The sequence below is a fragment of the Psammomys obesus genome, unplaced genomic scaffold (genome assembly GCF_907164565.1).
Source record: "Psammomys obesus unplaced genomic scaffold, mPsaObe1.curated_primary_1811, whole genome shotgun sequence".
Lineage (NCBI taxonomy): Eukaryota > Metazoa > Chordata > Mammalia > Rodentia > Muridae > Psammomys > Psammomys obesus.
In genome coordinates this window covers 12554971-12566405 of record NW_026596057.1, presented here as the reverse complement: position 1 = coordinate 12566405, position 11435 = coordinate 12554971, and the positions used below count along the sequence as shown (strand labels likewise).

Below are 11435 nucleotides of genomic sequence, written 5' to 3'. Positions count from 1 at the left end.
GTAGAGCTGGGTTTCAACCTGTGACCGATACTTTTTGACCATGTATCTTTTAAAGACATTATGAGGTCATTAAATGCTAATTAACCAGTGATACATTCTTCCCATGTATGAGGCATAATATGTGCCTCATACTTTGCTGGTGTATATTTGCTTGCTGTTTTAAGTAGATCTAACTAATTTATATATAAAACATATTATATATACACATACATATATATATATATATATATATATATATATATATATATATATATATATAGTGTTTTTTTGGTGTGTGTGTGTGTATGTGTAATAAGGCTCATTTGGAGGTTGGAGGACAATTTTTGGGAGTAGGTTCTCTCTTTCTAACCATGTGGGTTCTGGGGATTGAATTAAGTTTGTCAAGCCTGCTTGCAAGCACCCTTACCCACTCAGCCATCTTGCCAACTCCTAACCAATTATATACCTGTGCACCTAGGGATTATGTCAATGAAGCACATTTACTAAGTGTTAAACCTAGTAGGCCTTTGGAACGAAAACCATTACATTTTGGCCTGACTTTATATTTTTCATTAACTAATGTTTTTAGACAGGGTTTCTCTAGCCCTGCCTAGCCAGGAACTGGCTGGCCTCAAATTTACAGGGATTCGTCTAGCTCTGCCTTGTGAGTGGAGGGATTAAAGGTGTTTGTCATCATGTTCATTTATTTTTATTTTTATCTGTGACAGGGTCTCACTATGGAGCTCCGCCTGACTCTCAATTTTCTTGCCTCTGTCTCCTGGGTCCTGGAATTTCAGGCGTGTGCCCAGCTGGTTTGTCTTTAATTGGACATTCTCTTTGGATTTGCTTAGGATCAGTTGACACCAGACCATTTAGTAACACTTTAGTTTTATCATAATTAATCCTGTGTGAGAAAATTAGTAGCAAGAACACTAGCAAGATGTTCAAAAGCAGACATCAAAGCATTCACCTATGCACTTAGAACTTCTTTCTTACAGAGAACCCCAAAATACCACTGAAATGTTGCCAAATATGTATTTAAGCCAAATATATAGATTCAACAGCCTCCCAGGCACATGCATGTACTCCCAGCACTTAGGAAACAGAGGCAGGAAGAGCCCACATTCTGGGGCAGGCTGGTGATCGCAGCGAGTTCCAGGTCAGCGAGAGCAACGTAGTGACACCCTAAAGACTGTCTTAATCTGGGGTAACCGAATCCCTCAGACGCCCTCTTTGCTTTCCAGAACTGAGGACCGGCTCACAGGCAGCGCAGCCCACAGTCTAGCCCTAGACGCAGGGTGGGGCTGATGTTCCCGGGAGAGGACGAGCTCCGCCCGTCCGTCGGGTGGCTGGGTCGACCCGGGGCCTGTCCCCGGACGCCTTTCCGCTCTCCCGCGGGCTCTTCCTGCCACACGCTGGCCACGCCCCCCCGCGACTTGCAGCTGGCCATGGCGGCGCGGCTGTGTGCACGGTGCCTCCCTCCGGCGTGGCTCTGCAGGTGCAAGCCCGACTCTCCCCCGAGATCCCCCCACCTCCAGCACGCGCCCCTTTTTCTTCGCAGCAGGCAAGCCCGGCAGGGCCAGCGCCGGCACTACCGCGCCGCACTCTGCGCCGATTTGAAGCAGCCCCTGGCCATTGAAGAGATGGCTCCCCGCCCCGTGGGGCCGCACGAGGTAGGGTGACAGGCCTGACCCGCGGGATGCCTCCACCTAGGGTTCGAAATCTCTGCCTCTCTCCGCCCCACGCATTCGTTGGCTTCCTGTTGCAGTCGAGATCCTGGTTCCCAAGCCTAGGGAGCGTCCTAGTGGCTGGAGCTCACCCACTCCATGCTGGAAATGTCAAGCCCTTTCTAGGTTCACAGAAAGGCCAAAAGTGTCAAGGCAGCGTTCTCTCAAAACTCACGTCGAGGCCTCTTTCGAGAGCTCCAGGGCGGTTGCCTTAGAAACAGCGTCTGATTTACACCCGACTTTACATAACAATACAGATAAAAGGACCCTTACACTTCGCTTAGCCCCTCCTCACTGTCAGTGTCAAATTATCTTCTGTTCCCTCTCCTCTAAACCATTGCCCTGTCTCACTCTGGGTCGCTCTGATGTCCTGCAGTAATTTGCGCTGGGATTCTTTTCCTGTTGTGGATCCTGCCTGGAAATGTGAAAGTCACCTTGGCTTTGCCTTTGGCCACTCTGGTGACAGTATGTGACAAATATGTGGATCGGAATCAGAACTTGAAACAGGTGGAGGAGGCAAGAGTGTCTTCACGTTAGGCATCACTGATGAGAGACAGAAATGCAACTGCAGCCCTGAGAGGTCACCACAGTGGAGTCTGTGGTTAAGATGGATGAGATGACGGCCACCCTGCTTCTTCAGATTCATGTGCCCAGAGCTCATCTTTAGTCATTCGTTTCTGGGAAATCACTGCCTTTTTTTTTTTTTTTTCCAAGACACCAGGCTGGTCTTGAACTTATGATCTTCTTGCATCTGGAGTGCAGAAATGCCTCACCACTGTTGCCTAAGTTGTTACTAAATCAAAATGGAGTGGCTTGACGGCGTGGGAGTGCTGTCAATAACTAGTCCAATTTTCTGAGGCTAAGGCCTGGCCTCCTCAGCTTTGCTATTTGTATTGTAAGGAGTTAACTTGTGAGAACTGTATTTGTGTTATTTTTATTTGCCGTTAAGTCCCTGGAGTTTGGATGGGCCCTGGCATGTGGCACATGCTTAAAGAACTGAGAAATGGATGATTTTTTTTTTTTGTAGATTAAAAAAAAAAAAATGGCTTTTAACCAACCTGACACCTCAATGCTAAGCTTAAACAAGTAAATACCATTGATTTAGTATGCCAACTGGCATCTTCTGGGATTCCAACCCTTGTTGGGATGTGTTCTCTAATGAGCACCAGAGTCATCTGGGCCTGCTCAGACAGACAGCTGAGCCTTTCCTTCCTGTGTATGATTCAGCATGGGGTGTGGCCTGGAAGTTTGCATTTCTTCCCTTCTTCCTTTTTTTTTTTTTTTTTTTTTAAAGACAGAGTCTCACTATGCATTCCTGGCTGGCCTGGAACTCACTATGGAGATCCGGCTGGCCTGGAATTCACAGAGGTCTGTCTTTCTCTGTCTTCTCAGAACTGTCATTAAAGGCACATGCCTCCACACCTGGTGAAGTTTGACTTAGGAACAAATTCCCAGAGGATGCCTCTGGTGGTCCAGAGCCAACCACCCTTTGAGACTCGCTGGCTGGTTCCTCAAAAACTCTAGAGCAGTGGCTCCCAACCTGTGGGTCATGACTCCTTTGGGGGTCGAATGATCCTTTCACAGAGGTCCCATATCAGATATTTACATTATGATTCATAAAAGTAGCAAAATTACGGTTATGAAGTAGCAACAAAATAATGTCATGAGGAACTGTATTAAAGGGTTGCAGCGGTAGGTAGGTTGAAAACCACAGGTCTAGAGATATCACAGGCCAGGTGGTTCTGTGTCAGTGATGCCTTTGCGGAGAGCATAGAAGACAGGGAGTTAGGCTCTCCTCTCGGATTTCAGCTCAAGTTGTCTGTGCTTAGCTCCCTCCTCCCCCACTTCCTGGCATCCTGCTGTTCCAACCTTGGTGTGAACTCACTCTCACACTCCTTTGTCTTCTCTTCCAGTTCTCACTGGGTTTTTCTTTCTTCCCGGAGGCAGGGCATTTGCACTAACCATTGCAAGTTTTCACCTCCTAGTTTGAAAAATGAACCCTTTGCTTCTATTAGCCCAAGGGTTACTCTCCTAGTTTTTCTTGACATTCTTCAAGGGGTCACATACCCTCATTATGTGCTTTCTCCTGTCTTTAGTACTTTATGCTGAGTTATAATTTAACAGGCATGGCGGGCAAGGCGGTTCAGGTTTATAATTCTGGGAGGCCCCGGAGGGAAGATTTCAAGTTTGAGGCCAGCCTGGGCTACACAGTGAGATTCTGACTCAACAACAAAACTACACATGGCTTCATTAGATTCATTATTATTTAGTTGGTGCCTTCTCTACCTTACTTTCATGTCCACAAAGACAGAAACTTGGGTCCATTTTGCCTTATAATACTCTGGCTCATTGTTCATTATCTGGCATAGGGTTGTCATTCATTCAGTAACCCTTTTTGAATTAATTATTATTGAATGAACATTGTCTCTAGGGTGTACAGTTCTCTATTTGGCTGAGCTGAGTTTCTTTTGCAGGTCAGAGTTGATGTTCATTTCTGCGGCATTAACTTTGCTGATATTTTGGTCTGTCGCGGTCAATATCAGGAAAAGCCTGCTCTTCCCTTTACACCTGGTGAGTACCGCAGACCAAGGGATGACTTCAGGAAAAGGAGAATTGTGGGAGTTTTCAGAGCCACGTGCATCTTCGCAGACGCTACTGCCCGCTCTCTGCCAGGCTTGACTAGCGAGGTTTCTCAGTGTCGGTACCTCCAGCTTAGCATTGTCCTGGCTTATAGACAACACTCAGTGGTTGACTTAGATTTTCTGTCGCTGTGACAAATGACTCTGACCAAAGTGAGCTTGGGGAGGAAAGGGTTTATTTGGCTTACACTTCTATCACCGAGGGAAGTCAGGGCAGGAACTGAGGCAGAAGCCAGGGACAAATGCTTCTTGCTCTTAGGTACATCAGCTATCCTTCTTATATGCCCAGGCCCATCTGCCTGGAGGTGATACCATTCCCATTGGGGCTGACATCAATTAGCAATCAAGAAAATGCCCTACAGACATGCCCGAAGGCAAATCCAACTGAGGCAACCTCCTAATTGTGAATCCCTCAGATGCTTCTGGGCTGTGTCAAGCTGACAGCCAAAGCTAAGTAGGACGTCCACTGACTGTTTTACAGTGAATAAACAGGCACCTGTTTGCACATTGCTGTGTTCACCAGAATTCCTTTCTGTCCACCCTAGTCATTCCTTTTGTCTTTTTAAAAAAATAATTTTATTTGTTTTTATTTCACGTTCATTTGTGTTTTGCCTGCATGTATGTTTGTGTGAAGGTGTCAGATCACCTGGACCTGGAGTTACAGAGAGTTGTGAGCTGCCATGTGAGTGCTGGGAATTGAACTTGGGTCCTCTAGAAGAACAACCGGTGCTCTTAACCGCTGAGCCATCTCTCCAGCCCTCCTTTTGCCTTCTTAGTGTTGCCTCAGTTTCATTTTTCACCGAAGGATCATGAATATGTTTGCCGCTATGACCTATAGCCGAAACCAGCATAAACTTGAAGAAACTGAATACTGAAGGTCCAAAAGGAAGAAGAGGGAGGAAAACGTTTAGACATGTCTTAGCAGCCCACTGTCTGATTTTCACTGTGCTCTGTCTAAAAGGTTACTTTTAGGCCTTTTGTTTTGTTTTTGTTTTTCAAGGCAGTATTTCTCTGGGTAGCCCTGGCTGTCCTGGAACTCACTCTGTAGAGCAGGCTGTCTTTGAACTCACAGAGATCCACCTGTCTTGGCCTCCCAAGTGCTGGGATTTAATATGTGTGCCACCACTACCTGGCTGCTTTTAGACCTTTAATATGTGGCTAAATGACTGAATTCTGTTGTTGAAGTTTATTTAAGAAAGTCTAAGTAGAGCTTAGTGTGTTTATGGTACATGCATGTTTTATATAGATAAATATAAGGGTTATAGTGAATGCATGATTGCAACATGGCTGGTATGTTTGGGGTTTTTTGGCTCTGTTTTAATACTAGGAACCATTTCCTTCTGTTTGTATTTGCTGAAAGAAATAGACCAGAGGAAGATGTCACAATTAAGTTATTCCCCTGGCAGAGGAAGTAAGAAATGCATAGCTATGAGGTTCATGAATTTCAGGGGTAGATGAAGAAAGGGCAGATGACACTAATGCATCCTGCTGAGCTGAGCACTGTCTGAACAAACACAGGTCACATCTTTGAGGACCGCTTCCAAGTTCAGCAAAGGGGACAGAGCAGCAGATAGGTATAATTTGGTGATCATTGTAGTTGAGGTTGTGCAGGAGGCCAGTGATCAGGGTTAAGAGTTCCTGTGCATCTGTGAGTCTCTGTACTTTTGCATATTCTTGAAAAGATCGTGGTCAAGAGTGGGACAGCCATAACGTATGTGTCCTAAGCATGAAATCTTATGTTCATTATGCTGTGTTTTGAGTACCACCTTTTACTTTAGTTAAAATGATGAGCATTCAAAATGCAATAGTTCCCAAATCAGACAATAAGGCCTGTTGATCAGTTTTTCCATTTCTAGGTTGCCAGGCTTCAAAGAGAACCTAATATATATATCTTTTCTCTTTTTTGCTTTTTTCTTTTGAGACAGGTTTTCTCTATGTATCCCTGGCTGTCCTGGAACTATCTCTGCAGTACAGGCTGGCCTCAAACTCACGGAGATCCACCTGCCTCTGCCTCCGGAGTGCTGAGATTAAAGGCATGCACCACTACCACCCTGGCTGGTAACCCAACCTTTGACTATTGTAGGAATGGAGTTTTCTGGGGTCGTCCTGGAGACAGGAGCAGATGTCAGCACTGTGAAAAAGGTAAATGGTTAAAACCCCAGAATGTGTGTGTAGCTGTAAGAAACATGCTAATCTCATTTATACTTAGAAGGTCTTGCTTCTCCTGGTCTTGCCGTGTGACCAAGACAGAAGGAAAAAATGAATTTTGAATAAAGAGCTGAGGGGACTTGGTGGAAGTTTCTGGCCTCATTAAACTATTTTGACTATAAGACAACACTTGGTCTTCAGTTACTGAAAGGATAAAGGATTTTAAAGTCTGAATCTCAAGTGAAAGCAAGTAGTCACAGGAATTTTTATTCCTCCCAACTTTTCCTTCCTAGGCTCCCTTGTTGTATAAAATGTGCCTGTATTAGCTTGGTAGCCTGGTGGCAGTATTGAGAAAACTGTGGTTCTGGTTTTAAAGTGGAAATGAGCTCTGAACAGATATTAAGGCAAAGCTGTGTCTTATGGGTCAGAGGTGTGTGTTTTGGAATGCAAGGCTGTGCCTTTGAACATATATTCTTTTCCCTCCAGGGAGATCCAGTTATCGGAGTGAGTAGCTTTAACGCTATGGCCGAACAGTGCATCACTAACCAGAAGGTACCTCTAACTCTCAGCATTGGTGGACACATAGACATTACTCCTTTTCCTTTGTTTGCTCTAGTGTCCTTGTCTCTCTTCCTCACGCTGTCCTCCTTTTGCATTTGTTTCATTTTATCTTGTTTCTTAACCAAGCAGTTTTTCCCCCTTCAAATGCTAAACTTTTTTCTCTATTGCCATGATAGCCCTTGCCCAGTTTTGTTTTTTTTTGTGTGTGTGTGTAGAATTTTTCTTCCTTCCTTCCTTCCTTCCTTCCTTCCTTCCTTCCTTCCTTCCTTCCTTCCTTCCTTCCTTCCTTCCTTCCTTCCTTCCTTTCTTTCTTTCTTTCTTTCTTTCTTTCTTTCTTTCTTTCTTTCTCTTTTTCTGTGCCAAGCAACTGGCTGGCCATTCATTTGGACCATATTTAGTGAGTCATAGTTGAAAAACTGGTTTTGCACATTGAAGTGGATATCACAGGCTTATTTTCCTATAAGCACATAGAAGTAGTCTGCGCCTGAAGCAGAGCCAGCCAAGGTAGCCAGCCAGCCCTGTATGGGGTGAGCAGGGTGTAAATGGTGCCCCCTAGTGGGACATGTTATATGGATCCTTATGGGTACGGTTCAACTTTGCTGAGGTAAACTTTACATAACACACAGCTCACCCGTGATGGCATAGTAAGCTGGGGTCTATTCTCCACCAATTGGCTCCTTTTGGAGCAGATGCCAGCCTTACGGGTCTGAAGTCTGACACACCCAGGTCCTAAGCCCTACTTTCGCTTGCTCGGTCCTGACTTGTACTCCTTGATAGGTGATGATAGATGTGTGCTATTTGTTGGACTAACCCACCCAATCAAACCATGTTTGTTGAGCAGCCTCTGTAACCAGGTACATATGTTTACCACCAATTGCTGTTATGTCTTTGTATAGAGCCTGTGGAGGGTTCCAGAAAACATCTCTCTGCAAGATGCTGCAGTGCTACCCGTATCTTACGGCACAGCTATTTTGGCTGTAGATCATCGGGCCCGCGTCCAGCCTGGGTGAGGACTGTGTAGGAGACAGAAGGTTAAGTGGTGCTTTCTTCTGCTGTTAGAAAGGCCTGACAGGACCTTGCCTGAAGCCCATCTACGTGGTGCGCTTGGTGTTTCTAGCATTTGGGAAGAAAGGCAGGAAGATCAGGAGCCCAAGGCCATTCTCAGCAACATAGTGAGTCAGATGTCAGGGAGAGCTACATGAGCTAAAACTTAATCCCCTCCCACTCCCCTCTCTCGTTCTTTTCTCTTGCCTTTCCCCTCTGCTTCTCTTTAGCTCAAGTTCCTTTACGTTGAGGGAAGGCAAAAGAAAGGTAATTTTATTTTACACTAGAGACTAAGTATAGGTCATTCTTTTGCCTCGGAATGGTAGAACTTGGAATACGAAATTGGAAAGGCAGTTCTCTTGAACCTGACCACTTTGTCGATCCCTTCATAGGAGTACTTCCAGTTTACACACCTGGTTTATTTTTACTTTAATTTACTTATTTAGACTTCTAAGACAGGGTCTTGCTATGTAGCTGGCCTGGGACAACTTATATAGTCCAGGTTAGCTGCAAACTCAGAGCTTCATCCTCAGCCTTCTGAGAGCTGGGATTACAGGCATGTCCCATCGTTCCTAGGTGGAGGCTGGCTTATTTTAAACTAGCTTCCTAGATATGTATGGTATGTGTTTCTGTGAGGCTTACTTGGTTGTGGAAAATAGGGTTTATTCTATTTATCTGTCTATCTATCTATCTATCTATCTATCTATCTATCTATCTATCTATCTATCTATCATCTATCCATTTGTTTTTGAGACAAGGTTTCTCTGTGTGACCCTGGCTGTTCTGGAACTCAGTCTGTAGACCAGGCTGGCCTTGAACTCACAGAGATCTGCCTGCCTCTGCCTTCCAAGTGCTGGGATTAAAGGCCTATACTACCACCTCCTGGCTATGGATGTTTTAAACGTAAAAGTTCTAGAATCTTCCCTTTACTTGGGAAACTGGCCATCCATCTGTTCAGAGAGGTAGCCTTCAGAATTGCTGGTAGCCTCATTCGATCAGTGGCTATTCCATGGCCAACACCTTCTGAAATCAGGCGGTGTTTATGTAAGAATGCCTGTAGGATGACATTTCTGAAGCATGTGTTGGTATGGTTGCTCCAAGGAACAACTGCTGCTGCCATGAGAGAGAGGCTATCTGGGAGACTGAGAAACCTTCTACCCAGAGTCTTTAACCTAGTCTTTAGAACCAGACTAGGTTAGCACCAGGAGTCATGTGCATATCCTACCCCTCAAGGCTGGCAAATGGATCTTACATGAGGGCTTGAATGAAAGGGCCTCTGCCATTCTTGCTGGAAAAAGCTCTAGTCTCTGCCTCTGGAATCTTACCACTGGGTGAACTTTGAAGGTTTCTGCAGTAATGTTTGTCTTCCCTTGGCACAGAGAAACTGTTCTAGTGACGGCAGCCGCTGGAGCCACAGGCCTTGCTGTGATAGATGTGGCGACAAATGTTCTCCGGGCCAAGGTATTTATATGTTAGAGTCTCCATTAAAAATTAACTCCAGTGTTTAGGCATAAAACATATCAATTCACTTGTCAGGTATCATCGGAAGGGCACTAGGGACGTACCGTACTGAGAATGGGGTGTGCCATCTGCCTGCTTCCCCACTAAAAGGAGACCTAGCTGTGTGCCAGTTGGCCCTTCAGGTAGCAGAACCTGGCAAGGGTGTCTCCCACTCTGGCCTCTGCAGATGCTCTTTCCTCCACCTGAAGTGCTCTGAAATATCTCCCTCTGATTTAAACTTAACCTCACGCACCTTTTCAGGTACCTCTGTCCTCAGGCTAGATCAGTCTCCTCTCCCTGCTGCTTACGTATGGTCTCCTACTACCCTATGCTTCTGTTTCTTAGTACATACCTCACTGTGTGATTTTTTCTTATTTGGGCCCCTTCTCCTGGTCTGGGATCCTCGTGAAGGCCAGGAGAGTGTATGGCTCATGACTAGTTCCAGGAGACAGTGGCAGAAGGGCAGGTTCATTGTCTAGGCCAGAGGTAAGAAGACCTGAACCAAGAGATCACTGAAGTGGGGAAAAAATTAGAGAATTCGAAGACCAGAAAGCATCCTGTGAGTCAGAAAAAGCCCTTAAAGGTGTTGGAGGGAAGTTCCCGTCCCAGCTCCGCTCCCAGCTTAAAGCTTCTGTTGCCTCATTTGTAAGACGTTGCTTCCATAGAGCTGCTGGGAACATTGAGATTCTATGTGCAGTGTGCCTGTCAGAGGTATGGAGTGTCAGTATGTGTCTCCAATGAGTCCTGCTTGCTATTGTTAGGCTCTGAGTGGGAAGAAACCAAGCTAACGTTTGGAATTGCCGTTTCCTGAGACAGAGCACAGGAGGACATGGAGAGCTGGTTGGCCACACTCAAAGCAAGGCTCCCATGGCACATGTGGCTGGGATGGAGAGAGAGCACATAGGAGAAGTCTGATGGTGTTTGGATTGGTGTTAGGTAGCAACTCTCCTTTCTCACATTAGTTTCCTTGGGGAAGGAGATGTGAGTTCTAAGAACAACCTCAGGACCTGAGAGGTTTCTTTTGGAATATTAACACATTTCATGTTATCAGGGAGGACTGCAGGCTCTCTTAGGGAGAGAGATCATTATTAGTCTTCATGTCTATTTAGCATTTTACAAGAATTAAAATTATACCATTTATTTAGTTCTAAGAGATTAAATAGAAAAATTTGCTTCAGTTCAGATATTAAAAGTCATCCGAGCTATATCTCGTTTTGAAGCAAAAAGTCCTCTAGATATAAGTAAACAAAAATAAAGGTTAAAAATGTTTCCATGCCCCCTACTTGGCACAGGTCTTCTGATCATACCTTCTATTCGCAGTGTTGCATACTGCTTCCAGAGTGCGTCCAAAGCAATTATCTTAGCCTTGATCCTCGCACTGCCCCTGGGAGATGAGTCCTCCAAGTGTTTATTGTCTCTGCTTCACAGATCAAGAAAGGGAAGCACGAAGAGAGAAAGTAACTCACTGTAGGTCTCACTGGGACCTGGTGACGGTCTATGGATGGGATCAGGTTCCTGGTCCTGGTCTGGCCTCTGCTCACCAGGGCCCTCTGTGAGAATAGCCCTCAGTAAACCCTACTGTTGAAAGGAATATTTGAAAGGAGCTTTCAGTTCCAAATAGTTATGGGTGAGTCGGAATCCTTAATGGGCACTGATGTCCTTCAGTATCTGAATACAATTTTTTTAAACATGTCAAGGATTTTAGTTAATAACCAATAGCGATAAAGCTAGTATATCTAACTCAAAGAGAATTTAACCATCACATATACATAGCAATGCTGCAGTGAGTTTACAAATGGCTGAAAATGGTCATTAGAACGGGGCAATAAAAATGATA

General features: G+C 45.1%; 1 protein-coding gene across 2 annotated transcripts in view; it reads left to right on the top strand.

Annotated features, from left to right (window-relative positions):
* The first annotated feature begins 1410 nt into the window (after positions 1–1410).
* Positions 1411–11435, top strand: part of LOC129689227 (quinone oxidoreductase-like protein 2) — a 31218-nt gene continuing 21193 nt past the window's right edge. For both annotated transcript variants that reach the window (XM_055624359.1, XM_055624357.1), the window contains exons 1-6: positions 1411–1652; positions 4181–4277; positions 6429–6487; positions 6980–7045; positions 7951–8060; positions 9478–9559. In XM_055624359.1, the coding sequence (XP_055480334.1) occupies positions 1428–1652; positions 4181–4277; positions 6429–6487; positions 6980–7045; positions 7951–8060; positions 9478–9559 (639 nt within the window). In that variant the 5' untranslated portion in view covers positions 1411–1427. The remainder of the gene's footprint in view (positions 1653–4180; positions 4278–6428; positions 6488–6979; positions 7046–7950; positions 8061–9477; positions 9560–11435) is intronic.